This window comes from Epargyreus clarus, unplaced genomic scaffold, assembly GCF_041222505.1.
Source record: "Epargyreus clarus isolate Ecla_fem2 unplaced genomic scaffold, WU_Ecla_fem_2.2 ptg000015l, whole genome shotgun sequence".
NCBI lineage: Eukaryota > Metazoa > Arthropoda > Insecta > Lepidoptera > Hesperiidae > Epargyreus > Epargyreus clarus.
Window position 1 is genome coordinate 1,636,244 of NW_027332223.1, and position 17,394 is coordinate 1,653,637.

At 36.1% G+C, this 17,394-nt stretch overlaps 1 protein-coding gene across 1 annotated transcript; it reads left to right on the forward strand.

The window, feature by feature from the left end:
- Positions 1 to 944: 944 nt before the first annotated feature.
- Positions 945 to 16,286, forward strand: LOC140748389 (uncharacterized). Its single transcript, XM_073081250.1, has 6 exons — positions 945 to 1,227; positions 10,840 to 13,224; positions 13,307 to 13,504; positions 13,735 to 13,876; positions 14,396 to 14,608; positions 15,354 to 16,286. The coding sequence occupies exons 1-6, from the start codon at positions 1,162 to 1,164 to the stop codon at positions 15,440 to 15,442; spliced, it is 3,093 nt and encodes a 1,030-aa protein (XP_072937351.1). The 5' UTR covers positions 945 to 1,161; the 3' UTR covers positions 15,443 to 16,286.
- Positions 16,287 to 17,394: the final 1,108 nt, after the last annotated feature.

Genomic DNA, 17,394 nt, shown 5'->3' on the forward strand with positions numbered 1-17,394 from the left:
CCAGCTTGCAAAAGGGTTCGTTGTCGCAACAGTGCACGATACGGGTCATATGCCGATTATTATTGTGCCATCGACAAATGACACGAATCGAGGTAATGCGCCGATTACGAATATTTCATGTTTTCATAAATAATGCGCTGCCGGAATGATTAGTGAATGTAAGCTTTGAATTAGTTTACAATTTTCGGTAAATAAACGTACTACTAGACATTGTGTCACCACCGTCTGTAGATTCTTGTAACCAAAGCCATATTGCTCTATCACGTATGATGCGGCGGTGACAGCATTGTACGAAGCTAACTTGAGACGCCTCATGTTCCTAGACATATCTATTTGTTGTACCTCCCACACTCTTCATAAGGGCTAAGACATAAGGGCAGAATTGAAGTAATAGCTTAGGAGCTACAGACTCGGTCTCTTAATTATGATCTGAGGTTGAAAATTCTGATATACGTATTTTTCGATTTAATTATCACTTACGGTACAAGAAAACATCGTAAGAAAATCAGCACCCCTCTTACTCTAACATGCCCATGCCCATCATTGGGACAGTAATACGAAGAACGAAGAAAGGAGTTAAACTTTACTGCAGTTGTAATTCTTAAAACCTTCGCCCTTTAAATGTAATCTCATTTAACATAAAAAAGTTTCATAACCTTAATTTAAATATGAATGCTTATTGAATTTAAAATCTATAATTATATTCTCAATAATGATAAAATGACTCTTCTTCAGATCATTATGTCTTCGACTATTGCAAGTCGGTAAGCGGTACAAACGTAAGTACACATAATTGCAACATGAATTGTATATTTTCTTAATTGTTTATGCAATATTCAATTAGCATCTGACAATTCGGTTAGTAATTTAGTATTTGGAAGCCGCTCTGTCCGCCGTCCTTTCGAAATAGTAGGGGAGTTCAGAGTAGGGGTGGTAAAACGAAGAACCGCTCACTGCGGCCCCTACTATCGTAGAAACTGCCGACGCGTGTAGCCACCGCCGCGGGAGAAAAAAAAAGTAACTGCCATATTGAATTAATTGTCATTTTTGACGTTTGACCTTCGCGCGCGATTTTGAATCGAGTGACGTGTGTGCGGGAGGAGTGTGCCGAACAGTGGTGTGTAGTGTGATGGTACTCTGCCGCTCTGACAAGAGTGCAGCATGAGGGGTAGCATTTGTCGGTTCCTGTTGTTGGCGCGTATCGTTGCTGCCATCACTGGACCAAGGGTTAGTATTTTTTAATATGATTTTAGGCAAAGGATTTATTTTCACTCTGCCATTTTTTAATGTCACAAATTAAATTTATAACGTTGTTTATGTACAGCCAATGTAATTAACAAAGTACCTACATTTTAAGTAAAATTGCAAGTTCCAAATTCAATTTTTGTTTCAACATAAGACATAGGTATAATGTCAAAGAATTTAAATGGTTGTATATTATCTATGTATGTAGGTACATTGTACATGTATTTAAATAAATTTATAAAGTGAAAAGAAAGTTTTAATACTGAGATTTCATCTTTTATAATGGATGGTTGACAAAGTATACATTACACGCTATAATGCATTTTATCACGCAAATATCATTAAACAAACTAATTTTGTACTTTATACATTCGTTTATATACGTAATTATCATAAAAATGTAATTTAATCAATATTACAAATAATTGTTATGAATAAATCGTAACCAGTTATTTGAAAAGAACAAATTAGAAATGGATTCAAGTCATCATTCATATTAGAATTAATAATGAAACTATAATAAACGCACAAGATTCCTAATTACAAAAATAAGTAACCAAGTTATAAAAAGTCAAGGGATTACCTACTTTTAATAATACATTTTGTTAGGTACTTAATTACTGAATTATAAGTTTGTTTTATAAAATATTTTTTAATAGTTTGAGGGTATTTTTGAATATACTTTTTTTTTATTTTCATTTTGTGGTCGTTAGGATTCCATGACATTTGCATAAGAATGAGCACGAATGTAAATTCAATCGGTAATGATATTCGAATTTTCTTTTACCCAACCGGGATTCAAACCTACTCTCATAGCCAGGCAAGGCAACCGCATGTTAACAAAATCACCATATTACAGAATTTAAAATACCTAACTTTAAAAACAAACAATTTCTCCCTGCACAAAAAATATGAAGTGCCATCCGCTTATGAAATCCACTTAGCATTTGCGTCTTGATGATGTGATACGAAGAAACTCGGTTATATAACTATTTCCTTTAACCTTTCTCTCGGATACCCACTCGGAAAGAATTTCGCATGTCTGTGCCGGTGTAGGAACATGTTTCATTAACGCCGAGATGCGAGAAGCGAGATAAGATTGAAATAATTTTAAAAAGACCAAAAGACGAATATTCACCGATATAAATGAATCAAGTCGAATTAGATTAACGTTAAAATGTCTGAATATGAAACAGTTCGTTCTAAGGATAATATACATACATACTATAGCTATTCTCATTTTGTTTGCCTTAAAGTAGTCTATAATAGTAAATAAGAGTTTAAACTGCAAATTAACTCTCGATATCTGTTTATTGTGAATTACAATGTTTTTGATAAAACTTATATCCAATTATGTGACTGTAATATTCTAATAAACTATATAATATATTTTACATGGGCATGTGTCCTGTCCTAAAAGGATTAATGAATTTTGTCAACGCGTTGCTATATTTGTTTCAACTTAATGTTGTCATATGGTATTTTATAGGCTTATAGGAGTAGTTGCAAGAACAACACTAAATCACTCATACATCTGAAGTTTATGTAATAAAATCAGTGGAGTAAATAGCCACAGATCACCTTATATGTAGTCGTTGCCACTGTCAACATTAAATTTGTATTGAGGACGCTTATTGAAATGTCAAACAACAAAACCATAATCGACAGTAACGACTTATCACCATAATCATTGCAAGTGCTCGTTATATTAATATCGTCGTCAACCATTACTGGGCACAGGATTCCTCTCTGAATGAGAAGGAAAATGCCATAGTCAACCGCACTGGCGAAGTGCGTATTGGTAGACTTCACTATCCTTTTTCAAAGATCTTTTGGGTATGCAGGTTTCCTCATGAAGTTTCCTTTACCGTTAAAATCGTATGCGAGAAAATCGCCCATCGCCTATCGCCTAACAATATGACAAGTGAGCTACGGATGTCCGCAATGGTCGCATCTCAAGCTGTTTGAACTCTGTTGGCACGTAATAGGTTTCGTTTTCGAATGAATGTATAATTAACTAAGTGTGTTATGTGTAATTAGCTGTATGATTGGCTGATCAAATCATACGGCTCTTGATTAACTTTTACCAGCCTGGTTTATATCTTATTTAGTTTTATTACTTTATTAGTAATTTATTAACTTTTATTTATGACTTTAAATTATTTTAATTCTATTTGACATTATATAACATTTTGTAATTATTTATTACTTATTTGATATAATTTATAGGTAGAAGAACCTTTCGAGGTTTGATTTTACCTAATAACAATAGTGTTATAACCGCTTGATACTGGTTTGAAGGGTAATTCGTGAGGCTTTAACTCAGTCCTCAAAAGTAGCACCTGTGACCGACCTCAGTTAGGCTAGAACTCTAACCTGAGGTTTCCATGGGCAGCAGATGCCACTTACTTTTCATCAGGTCAACATGCGTCTCATTCACGTTTCCTAATAACATAAGCTCTCCCAAATTCTAGTTACTATTTCACATAAAAGTAAATATGATGTTCCCATAGTAAAATGTCACGTTCTCAAGTAATATAGAGTAACGCCTACAGGGTTTGATGGAGGAAATAAAAGTGAAACTGCATTGCAAAGGTCTCATGAATATACAAACGCACAGAATAATTGCCGTAGAAAGTTCATGTCATCGTTAACTCACGGAACCCTTTCCGTGAGTGAGGTTTTGTGATAAATTATGTATGGTTCAATAGAGAAAGAACTAATAAGTACTTGAAGGTGAACCCTTTTTGGTTCGAATCCGGCGGCACCACCGCCACACCTATTTCTACCTAATAACAGCAGTGTTAGGCGCTGCTGTATTCTGGTTTAAAGGGTGTGATAAGGAAGACGTATTTTTCCGAGGCGTTCCAGCTTAGTCCTTAGTAGGGGTAGCAACGCGTCTATAGCAGACCTTATCCAATCAAGCAAGGTTAATCCAGCAATTCTAGTGTACCTATAGCAATCAGCTGTGGAGGAGGAAAAGTGTCAACCGTGAGTTACTACCAAGTAATAAGTTGTTCTGAAATATATGACAATCAATTGAGAAAGTCAATATAAGGTGGGACGAACCTTACAATACAATACAATACAAAACTCTTTATTGTACACCAAATTAATAGTAACAAATACAAAATATTTTACACTAATCAAAGGTACAACTGGCGGCCTTATCACTAAATAGCGATCTCTTCCAGGCAACCATTCACTTAGTGCAAGAAAGTAATATTATATAAAAGAGATCCAGGGTAGGGGTGTACAATGGTACATGAGTATGATGTAGCAAGGGTCATATTTTAAATATATCAGCAGCTACAATATTATTCTACAAAAATGTTCTATATCCGTATGTATTTAATCTCATCTAAATTCCTAAGTTCGACTTACCTGCTTCGTACCTAATATATTTAAGCCCTGCGTTTTTTATTTTAATAAGATTTCTTATACGCTAAATATAACTTAGGTATACGGATTATGTCTCATAATATTGCCCTTGTAAACACAACACAAACATAACCTTATTTACATTGTGGTAAAAAATAGGAAGAATAGAAGGTACGTTAGCTAATACACACACAAAAAACTGATTGAATTTGTCAATAAAGATTGAACAAGTCAATAATAGTAGTTGGCACTAATATGATGTAGCCACTCAGGTGTAAAATCAACTCCATTGTAAGTACAATCATAATAACTATTTATCTTTGATAGTTTTTATTAGGCAGCTAACAATGTAGGCAGTTATGTTTTGTAAATGTAATAAAAGATGCATTATAAAAAATCATGTAAATATAATTAGTGTAATTATTAGTTAAAATCACGTGAAAATAATTATTTTAAAAAGTCTTAACACATTAATTGTAAGGAACGTTTATTTAAATATGTAGAATAGCTTTTCAGTTTAACTGAATATTACAATAAAACTGATATTCAAGTACATAGTGATAATTCGAGTATCACATACAAAAGACTTAAACGCATCTCTGCAAACATATGAATGGTATTTAGAAATTTCCGATAAGAATGGTTCTATTGTTATATTTCACGTTTATATATCTTCTATCCTACTTATGGACCCACGTTGCCCATAAAATACTCAAAAAATCAGTCTAGGCACATCCTATCCTATCCTTCCCTAGATAGAACCTGAAAAATGGCTTGTTGAATCGATATGGTGACTGCTCCACGCAAATTGCTTTGAATATATTAAATTAAAGCAGTCATGATTTATGGAATAAAATTATGCTTTCATACATTAAACAGACTATCATGTTGTGTTCATGAATTATTACTTGTAATAACGGTATAAAAGTGTAGTGTTGTGTTGTTCGTAATAAATCCACAAAGTTAAGCAACGTTGAGTGCGGTCGGGAGATGAATGGGTGACTGCTAGTTCTTTCTGAAGGCACATGCATTGTACATTCTTCATCATCATCATCATTGTACATTCATTGTAAAATTAAATAGTCAAATTATTGAATAGTTGATCTTAATGTTTAAAACGTTAAATAAATAAAGTATCCTCAAAAAACTGGTTAAAAATAATCCAGTACTGGTACAGTTGCAACGCGTACAGTATATTTACCAATAGAATGTGCTAGGGCAGCAGAATTTAGGAGCAGCTAATTTATCTTGGACATTCTGTTTTTTCTTCAATAAATCTCAGAGATCATTCAAATGTTCAGAGATCGTTTCTTACGCCAACTATTCATATAGGGGCAATATTTAAGGATACGAATGAGACCGCAATCGTATTTATTTAACAGAGGTGGGTAGGCGAAATTTGAGTAAACTGGTGAAGATTTGGCAAATCTGTAAATCCGCCACTGTACCACCAACAACCTATGGGTCCACATTCCACAAACACCCACGTCTTCAAACTAACATGCGTAGCGGTGACAACAATATGACCATAGCACTTTCTCCGGCGCGCGCGCATTCGCTTAGCGGACATTTGTGATGTCAACCGTTGTTCTCAGACCGAGAAAATATTGCATTGTTCTCTTAAGAAATACATCTTTGTTATTCTATTTATATGGATATTCTCTTGTGAAAATATGTATAAATAGGTATGCATATTACGTATTTTATATTGTTACGTATTGAACTGAATTTATTTTTTCTGGATCAGTAGTACTCAAACTCCGAAAATTATAAGCCGATTCTAATGTGTGAAATTAAGCTGGTATAAATAAATAAATAACGCTATCCACACACGTAGTTCCTTTAGGATAATTACGGATTAAGGAACCGATGTGACCACACTAAGACAAATACAAGGTCACGTAGATTAAAAGCAGAATTTTACATTCATCACTTAAATATCGGGATCGAATCCGGAACCTCTGCCTATGGTAAATGAGTATGGTGCACTAGATCGACAACTACTATTCTATTTTTGTACTACTCTTCAGTTATTAGAATAGTCTGTTACATATTTACATACAATTTTTACCATAGCCCTTATATGACATTGAAGTTTACGCACCTCGTCTCCTCAGGCGAGAGTGCAAACCAACCCACAACGAAAATGAATCCAACAATAAGATTTCTAAATACATCAACCGAACAAGGAATTTGATATGACGTTGCATCAGCGGTGAGGCGGTGACAGATTCAATTCCCCAGTGGCGTAACGTTACGTCTGCGGCGAGCTGAGCCCTTCTTGCACAATGCTTCAGGAAATATATTATTCATGCTTCTAATATGTCGGAAGTACTGAATCGTGATCTTATACTACAAGATATACTTGAGTGCGTATAGAAAATAATAGGAACTCTTTATAATATAATACAATATTCGTTGCAGCTTTATAGTATCAATTTAGGTATGTTAGAGCTCCAGGGTACGAATCCCAGGCACGGATTTCTTAGTTTTTTCGTTTTTTTTTTATAGTATACGAGTAGCAGACGAGCATGCAGTCCACCTGATGGTAAGTGGCTACTGCCGCCCATGGACATCTGTAATCAACCCCAGATAGAATTAGATATTCCTACCTGAGGTCGGCCAGAGATGCGCCGCTACCCCTGAGGACTAAGCTGGAACGCCTCGGAAAAGTCTGTCTCCCTTACCACACCCTTCAAACCGGAACACAGCAGCGCTTAACACTGCTGTTATTAGATAGAAATAGGTGTGGCGGTGGTGCCGCCGGAGTCGAACCTCAAAGGGTGCTTGCTACCACCTTCAAAAAACGTGTTAGAAATTATCACCGACTTTAACAGTGAAGGAAACATCGTGACGAAACCTTACCTGAAACCTCTGAGCTAAAAGCCCTCAAACGCGCAAGTCTAATAATCCGCAAGTGTTATTTGTGAATTATGGTCTAAACCCTCATTCTAGGAGGAAACTCGTGACCATGTGTCGAACTGAAAACACAAGAACTTACAAGAGTAAAGAGAAATCCAGACATAAAATGAATTCCTCACCGATATCTGTAATTACCATATAATTATTTATTATTAACATATAATTACAGATATCAGTGACAAATTCATGTTTAGGTCTGGGTTTCTCTTTACTTGTGTACCAGATTTGAGGGAGAGCAGTCGGACTTCTTAACAGGGTCTCCACTCCTCAAAATTCATCCTCGATGTTATAGCAAATAAAAGATGCTTAAGAAAGTTTAAGAACGATGCAGGAATGTAAGCGCTTATCTCATTGTCACAGTAATTACAAGCATTACTAAATGTCGAACGATGATCCGATGCGTGCAGCAAATCACGAAGACGAATACAATGAATATCGAGATGAAATCATCATTGCAGCATACGAGTATTCCAAAACTCGATAATAGTTGAAAGAATTGTTACAAGTAGTATATTACTCTCTAACTCGATAAGAGATGTCGCCACACAAGTCTTTCTGGAACACGTTATCGCAGTTTTTTACAATGATTCGAGTATTTAAATAACATTAGTAGTAGAAGTCATTGTGTAGTTTAGACGGCTATAAATGTAATACACGTTAGATAATCTGGTCTGTTTGTCTCATTAAACGAACATTATATTAACATTACCTGTAAAGTGTGTGCAGTGCAGATTCCATTACAATAAAAGGCGTCTTAATTCATAGGCTACACACTACGAATTAATATTAGTATAAGCTACTTAATCACAACTAGGTAAATTGTATGTTTATATATTTATTACTTTGAGCACATAAGAAAAGTTATATTCTGTTTGGTTCCACTATGAAGATTTTAGTATCAACGCCACATCTTTTTCTCATTAATAAAAGTAGTAGTGTCATGTTATATTTGAAGATTAGTTAGGCGTCAGCTAACTGATTACAGACGCATAGCATTGACCACTAACCATCAAAGACCACCTCAAAATAAATAAAAAAGGAGAACTGCATGCTCATCTGATACTTTAATTTACAAATAGAGAAGAATATCGAAGTTAGATACATTATTTTAGCGAACCTTGCGAAATGGCGGTAGATATATTAACGTTCAAAAAGAGTTCTGAAAATTATTGATTTGAATTTGATTTGACTATGCTTTTACGTATTTTTTACATTTAATGATCATCTACGTAATAACTTTTAATATTTTTTTGATAATTTTAAATTCTGGGAATTCTGTAATTTTAATTAATTAATACGAATGTGTTTAAATTTAAATTTAATTTAATTTTAATTTTAAATAATGGGAGTATAGTATAGTATTTTAATTAATGTGTCATATTTAATTTAATTTAATGTTTTTAATTTAATTTGATTTAATTTCATTTCATTAATTTTATACTTAGTAACTTACAATGTTTAATGCGTCTTAATTTATGCATTTTTATTATTGTATAATTCAGATGTCCGAATTGATGTTTTGTTTATTTTGATTTATGATCCTTAGAGATTGAAATAAACGATTATTATTATTACTATAATAACTTTATCACAATAACCATGTTATCTATTTGCACCAATCGGTGAAATAGGTAGGTACAATTTAAGTGATTTATTTCGAATATCTCTTTATTTTTCGTAGACATAAATGACAATACAACTAATTAGTTTTCCAGACACCAAAGGATGTATCAGTAAGAGTATGTATGTAGGTACACACAACAAGTATCGAAAGTAGACTTTCAACATTTTGTGGAAACCTTACGACTATTCTGATTCGACACGCGTCTTTGTTTACGATAGAGAAAACAGACAAACATGTCTACAGATGTATTTTATATATGATGAGTGATGAATATGAAAGCTGGTCTTTGAGCTGGTCAAAAGCTTTGACCCAAATTCTTATGACATTAATTTTAATAATAATTATTGATTTGTCACGTTGGCCTGACAAAAATGGCTTTAAAGTTTTACATTATTTTGGTATTTTTAATCAATATTGATAGAATCCTTGCTTACCTATACCCATTGTAATAAGACTTCTAGAGTTAAACGTAAGTTAAACGTAACAAAAATCTTTGTGCTTCTATAATTCTTAATTATTTAAACATTTTTTAAGGATCTTACTTATTTGATACGAAACTTAAGACCTTAAACTTAAATGAAATTTGTACTAAAATATTGTAAGAATCAGAGACAAACAAACTAAGAAAATAACGCAACAATTATTTATTTGTTTTTATTGTTTAGTAAAATACGCAGCATAACCTTACATGTTTCAAATTCAAAAATTAATCGCGAAACACTCGTTTCGCGATTACTCGAGCACATCGTCATTACGTAATGCGTGTCCCAAATGCGTAAGACAAATCCGTATATTTTCGGTAACTTTCGGCAGAGGTTTGACCTTTAATGACGTTCCAAACGAAACCGAGAGCGGTTGGTTGGAACCGGTGTCTCGACGTGAAAGTAATGCTCAAATCAAGCGGTTTGGCGATCGCCACGTTCCATAAACGGATACATCCTGTACAATCTATGAATACTGGTTATGTTACGCTTATACTTGTCGCATCACATGAGTGTGCTCGGTTAGATCATTACTTTTATATCAACGTTATGTAAGTCGTATTAAACCACATGATATCTCTAAAATACGAGTCGCGATATTAAAATTATGATTATCGCAGACGTAGTAGCAATGAAGCGCTTAAAATTTTATGCATAGGTCGAATTTTAAAAGATATATTATTGTTCAATAAAGAAATGTTTATTACAAGCATAGCTCTGCATTCGTTTGGTCTACACTAACTCTTATTCAATAAATCATAGTTTCATCCAAACGGTTTCTAAGATTAATTTCCTGCAATAGAAAATTGTATAAAAAATATGTAAGCAAACGATAGCAAATCCATACAGCGTTCAGTAGCCACATCTGCGCACGCGCAAGAATGCACTTTCGTGTTACTGATGCGTCACGAACAGACGAATCTTCCCCACGATATGTGTGAAAATAACGATATTACACGGAATCAGCTGAATACTCTACAATATCATAAAGTTATATCGATTTACACAAAGTTAAGATGAAGTTAAGAAACTATTATCTTGTTTATATGATACCGTACAAGTTGTAATAAAAAATCGCACTTGATCGAAAATATTACGGTACATTATGATTTAAGTTCTATAAAAATCCCAGTAAAAAAAATATTATCGCATATTAACTAAACTTATTAATCTCTTTCATTTCAGATAGAAAATGACTTCGACAGAAGTCGACAGCCGGCTCTGGGGCATCAGGGTTTCAACGAACATCAAACGAGATTTGGGCTGAGTTCGCCTATACAGACTTTTCCGCAACAAGCTCCTCTCCTCAGCAGTCCGGCCCCAGGTCTCCAGTTCCAACAACCGACCACCAACTTCCAGTTCCAGCAGCAGCAACAACAACAACAACAACAACCTTATGTTCCCCAATTCAGCAACATCATCCCCAGTCAAAGCATACAACCTAATTTGCCTTTACCCAACAACAATGCGCAATTCCAGTTCAATCAAGCTGCCAATGTCAACCAGCCATTGAATAATTATCAACAAAATTTAAGACCAATTCAACAAAATCAAAATGTACTTCAGCAGGCTGTACCAACGCTGCCTACTTTCCAAAGCAATGGAGTCCCTCTATCTCAGAACCCTCCTCCATTTAATCAAAACCCCAATATTCATGGCACTGTCAATATTGGCCAGCAGAGACCAACGCAAACAGCTTTCCTCCCAACTCTGTCACAAAATCAACAGGCTTTTAATCAACCTAATCCTATAACGATACAAGCCGCACCAAACCTAGCACCACAAAATCTAAACCTTGACAACGCACAGATCCCCTTCCAGTCTAATCTAGGCCAATCTCCTATATTTTCAAATGGCCAAAATTCACAAATCCAAAACTTCTTTGAGCAACAATCAAAAGAAAACTTAGAGAAACTAAAAGAACTTCAAGAACGACAAAGGATAATTCAGAAACACCAAGAGTTTGTCCAGAAGCAACAACAAAAACAACAAGAAAAAGTTGAGAAACTGCACGAGGAGTTTATAAGTAAACAGGCTACGAAGCCTGTTCCTACTTACCCGACGACAGAAAGTTACGAGAATTTGTATAGTAGGACGCAGGATAAACGTAGGCCTATCCTCCCACATGAAACGGATTTGTTCAGAAAAGCTGTTGAAATGTACGAGAAAGATCATCCCACCACTACCACCTCTACAACAACAACTACAACGACTACGGCTCGTCCGCAAACCCCCCGCTACAGAACTAGAGCAACGCCAAAACCAAGAAGTCCTCCACAAGACAAGAATAAGCAAAAGCTATATAATGAGATAAAAAATCTACTCGAAGAGAGTGAGACGAAAGGCTTTGATGATAACCTCCGAGCGAAAAGTGTAGCACTTCTGCAGAAGCCAGATATTCTAAAACAATTGAAAGTAGCGTTGGCAGAGAATCCAGAAGACTTTAACGAGAAAAACTTTTCATCTCGAGAAATTTCTCTGAACGGGCAAAAATTCGAGGTTATAAGAACGACAAACCCTAATTTGATACCTAAGGGGGCAATATCGGCGGATAGTCAACATTTAGCTCAAATTATGGCTGCTGCTCAAGAAAACCAGAAAGAGAGCCGAATCTCTTTCGACGACTTGACCAAAGGTGTTTTACCACCTGGCGCTAACTTTGAACTTATCAAACAAAGTGATAATGGTAAACTCGAAGAAGTCAAAGTTCCCAGCGCGATTCAAAATAAAAAGAAAGTAACATTTGTTTTTCTCGAAGAACAAGACGACGGATCTTATAAAGTGAAAGGTGTTAAAGCGAACGGCCAACAAACAGAAGAAGGACCTGAAGTGGAGAACATTTTGAATAAAATTAAGAAAGGCGAGATTCAGTTGCCAGGCCCCACGAAAATATCTAACAGTATTTACAGTTCGACCACTGCAAGTCCGTCGACTGAGTCAACAGATTATATAGCTGAATCATCTCATCATCCTTCGAGCTACTCTAGCTTCGTTACAACATCTAACTATGGAACCTCTGGTCTGACAAACCCGGCGACACAAACTACACCGCTGCCAGTTTTCCGGAATCCGGTAGCTCAAGCCACAAGATCAACTCAACCTCAGACGCAAACTTTCGCGCCGTCCACCCAAGTAACAACAACAGAGAGATACATTGCTAAGTCGACAACACCCACTTACATAATAAATAGAGGAAACAATAACCCATCGCCAAGAAATCCTTTCCCCAGCTCAACAGTCGTGAACACAACACCGTCGTACCGACCGACTCCGGAAGACCTAGTTGTAATTGGATCTAGTACGATTCCGCCCAACTTCGATACATCGAACTCTCATTTAGTTTCGCCTCGGCCGACAAACCCTGGATTAGTTGATATCTTGAAAGAGAACGGCTTATTTGCCACCGCCAAATACTTGAAGCAATCCGGTTTAGATACAATTTTGAACGAAACAGGGCCATATACGATATTCGCACCAACCGACAAGGCGTTCAGGACATTGCTGGTGCAGCTGGGAGGCCCTGACAGAGCCGAAGAGAAGTTCCGTGACAACCCTCGACTGCTTAGCGGCGTAAGTACTTTATAAACTGTTATATAGCTTTATTGTATGATTGATATGATTATATATGACATAATTATGCTTGGTGTTCCAGCTTCTTCTCCATCACGTGATCCCAGGCGCGTTTGACATCGGCTCCCTTCAAGATGAGATGACAGGAGTTTCCCTCGCTGGCACGCAACTTAGAGTCAACCAGTATGATATGCACGACGTGGAATGGAACGAGGTGCGAGTGACCACCATCAACGGTGCTCGTGTCATTGAAGACAAGAAAGATATACATGTGCCACAGGTATTTGCTTAAATATCATTAAATTTTATTATATTCGAAAGAAAACAAAGCTTTAAATATAAATAATTCACCATCACATTGTTAAAGTTAAAAAAACTGTTAGATAAACGCTTCGAGCAAGGATACAAAAACACAGAATTCGTGTACCTACTGAATTTTATCGAATTAGTGTAGAAAATGTAATAAAAGTTTCATAAAGACCGTCTTATTGATATACTTCTTCCTTCCAGGGTATAGCCCATGCAGTAGACCGAGTGATGTTCCCGCTGCCCGTCGGTGACTTGGTCCAAACCATGCAAGCGGATCGAGACAGGCGTTTCACCACTTTCCTTAAAGCTGTATACGCTAGCGGTTTCGCAGAAACTTTAGCAGGTTTGTTACTTGCCCTTTGTACAGACGTAGTAGTCGTAGTACACAAACTTGTTCACATTAACAAGAATGATAAAAGTAAAATTTTTGTTCTTGTTGATACAAAAAACTGTTAGGTTATAGGAAGTACTTCGGCTTATGATAATTAGGTTACAGTAATAAAATTATCGAACATTTCTTTATTTGAATTTACGACAGTTTCCAACGGATCAGAGGACCACCCAGCCTGGGAAGATTTCAAATAGCGCGCAGATTGCAAACATGTACTTATTAAAATTTAGGAAGTATTTAAATTTAGGTAGTTCTATAAAGTTTTCGAGCACTTGTGTCTGTTTTTAGCCAGAGGTATCTACATAGTTCTCTGAAATATTTATATCAAGGCCAACCGTTCGGTCGAGGTTTCCACACTGTTCTAGAATACATATTTCGATAACAGCAAACAAACCCGCGGGAGATATTGTTCCCCAAACAACATTTGAAGCAGACCCAACCCATGACTAACGTGAACCGTTTCGTTCCCAGAGAGCAAAACCTACACAGTGTTCGCACCAACGGACGCGGCGTTCGCTCGACTACCGGCATCCGAGCGGAGCGCGCTGAGCGAGCGGGCGGCGGCGCGCGCGCTGGTGGCGCGGCACGTGCTGCCCGGCACGCTGTACTCCGCCGGCATGCGCTACTACCAGCTGCGGAACTCCATGGAGGACGCCAAGCCGCTCACGCTGCAGAAGAACGCTGGTAAGATACTCATTTTTAATAAGATAATAAATAGCAAACGCGCATCTGAAGTCGTTGCGAGCAGGTGTAGTCATACAATTTGCTATGACGATGCGATTCATTTCTATATTCAGCACGGACTAACAGTTTCACGCGGACTCTAACAAACTGTTATTTTGAATAAGATAATAAAGGTAAGAAACGCGTATATAGTCACAAAGAAATCAGGAATATAGAACAGCATTTGTAAAGGTAGAATCCTCTGTGGTTCGACTACAGCAACAACGTCGCCACAGCTATTCCTGCCTCATAACCGCAGTGTTAAGCGCTGTTGGTAAGTTGGGAGATATATTTACGAGGCTTTCCAGCTTAGTGCTCAGGGGTGACGGCGCATCTGTAGCCTACCTCTGCCCTCAGGTAGCAATCTAATCTTATATAGAGTTGATTACAGATGTCCATGGACGGTAGTAGCCACTTACTATCAGATAGACTACATGCTCGTCTGCTACTTTTATATTGTAAGAAAAGATTTCAACCACTTCTGAGGATCTCCCTCCGTCGGACAATACTGACTCTAGCACCTTTTGTGATAAACTTCAAATAGTGTATTGTTCTATTTGGACTTGGTAGCAGATGTCTGCAGCGTTAGTTGCAGTCTAGAAAAAACATTATTCTTTACTGTTACTATTACTTAAAACTTAAATCAATTTCGCAAACCCAAATAAAGGAAAGAAACTTTCATTTAAATCATTTCTTATGTCCCCAGGTCGTATCAAAGTGAACAACGCGCAAGTGGTGACGCACAACATCCCCGCGACGAACGGGGTCATCCACGCCGTCGACACGCTCCTGTAACGCGCATTTACCCGCCATTAGCTTCAGTGAAGCTTACGTTCGCAGACGACAGACTATAGATAACGGTAATTTGTCTAACGGTCGTAAGTGTCCCATCACTAGCTACGATTAGATTATTAAGTCGTTTTCGGGAATTAAAGAAGTCACAAGTATGTTTTCATCGTTACCCTACCGTTAAATCGAATTATAATTTTAGTAAACTACATATTTCATAACAAGACTACTTACAAAATTTTGTAATGAATACCGGGTACAGACGTTTGCTTTCCGATTGTTATTCTGTAATTCTGATACGGTTTTAAAAATCAGTAATATTTATATTACTCGATAAAACTAAGTCAACAAAGTTATACACTACCAACGTACTACTTTTTATTAGTAAATATTGTTGACTTTCAATAATTTAATACTCCTTATTAAAGCAATTAACTGCTATATTTAACAGAAAATGTGGATACAGAAGTTTCTCTTTTCCCAAGCATACTTGTCATGGGATATTATCGATTTTAAATTAATTGTCGTAACATAATTTTTATAACAGTTCATTCCACTGATAGCGCCATACTTAAAATTCTATGTTTTGCGTGCTTAACTAAATATAACATATGTATGAGACGATCATTGACAAATCATGTAGAATAAGTTCAGTTCCATTTAATTATTACACTAAGTCTGTCGTCTGCGATTTTCGTTGGATCTGTCATTCCACTTGTATCGCTATATTTAACGGCTCCAAACGGCTCCTAACCGCTGATTATCGAATAGTTATCGTAAGACTGTAAATACATATAGATTAAGGTAATAATTTATACTGATTTTGTAAATAAAGTTTTTACTTGAACAACTTTGTTTTAATAAAACAACCTGAGTTATTAAGATATTTTTTATTACACACAAACACTCCCTTAATTTAAGTACACTTTGTGACGGAATCAAATATCATGCAAACCCACAAACCAGATACTTAAAGTAATAATCGGCGGCACTATTCATACAAATCTTAATTAATTAATACACAAAAGGAACAATTTGATTGCAATCTCACTATTGCGTGTTGGAATAACAACTGCATATGGCCGCGGTCGATACGGTACATTAGAGAAACGCATACAATAAGGCCCACGGTTATACAATCAACATTGTGTAGACATGTTCAGACACAACCATAATTTTTGGACTCATACGGCAGCTGTACGGCAGTAAGTTGGAGTTTAATCCGAGTAAGGTGCTATTATTTACTTTGACTGTATGAACTAAATGCTACTTGAAATTGGTAACAGATATTTGTGCCCAGCAGGTTCTTACTTATAACTATTAAAATATACTAACAGAAAAACGTGAGGCCGTCCAATCAACCGTGATATATAGGTATGTTTGAAAAGAAATATTTTTGAGTAGTTTTTTAATTGTTCGATAATTCTCAACTATAATTCTTTCTAAAACACCACATTATTTTGTTAGAACTACAAGAAAAAAATCAAAATTTGAAGACAATAAATACAGTAATAATAGTAGTGGCCAAATTTTTTGTCTAGAAGTATTTTCCGGGGTAAATCAGATTACATCATTATATTGAACAATCCATACGTTTAAACATAGTCATGGATAAAGCAAAGGGGGCGTTCAAGTATTACGTAACACAATTTTTTCTTGTAAAACGTTACGATGCGTTACAGGGGCGGGAGGGGGTCTTTCTTAATACACGTTACGTAACATTTTTAATAAAAAAATAGGGAATTAAAACTCCTAAATTGGCAACCCTTTTCATTTACGTTTTACGGGGAATCCCTTGAATGAGTGGGTTCAGCCGAACTAAGTCCTGAGTATTCTGAGTTAGACTAAGTATAGTACAGTATAGCAGTATGTATGCTTTGACTATACTTAAACTAACTTAGAATACTCAGGAGACCTAGTTCGGCTGAACACGCTCTTTGTATAGGTTGGTTGTCATT

Excerpts from the sequence above, each read along its gene's own strand:
- LOC140748389 (XM_073081250.1), top strand. The coding sequence starts at position 1,162 with ATGAGGGGTAGCATTTGTCGGTTCCTGTTGTTGGCGCGTATCGTTGCT. Across the intron at positions 1,228-10,839 it reads CTGCCATCACTGGACCAAGG|ATAGAAAATGACTTCGACAG; the intron begins GTTAGTATTTTT and ends CTTTCATTTCAG. Across the intron at positions 14,609-15,353 it reads CACGCTGCAGAAGAACGCTG|GTCGTATCAAAGTGAACAAC; the intron begins GTAAGATACTCA and ends TTATGTCCCCAG.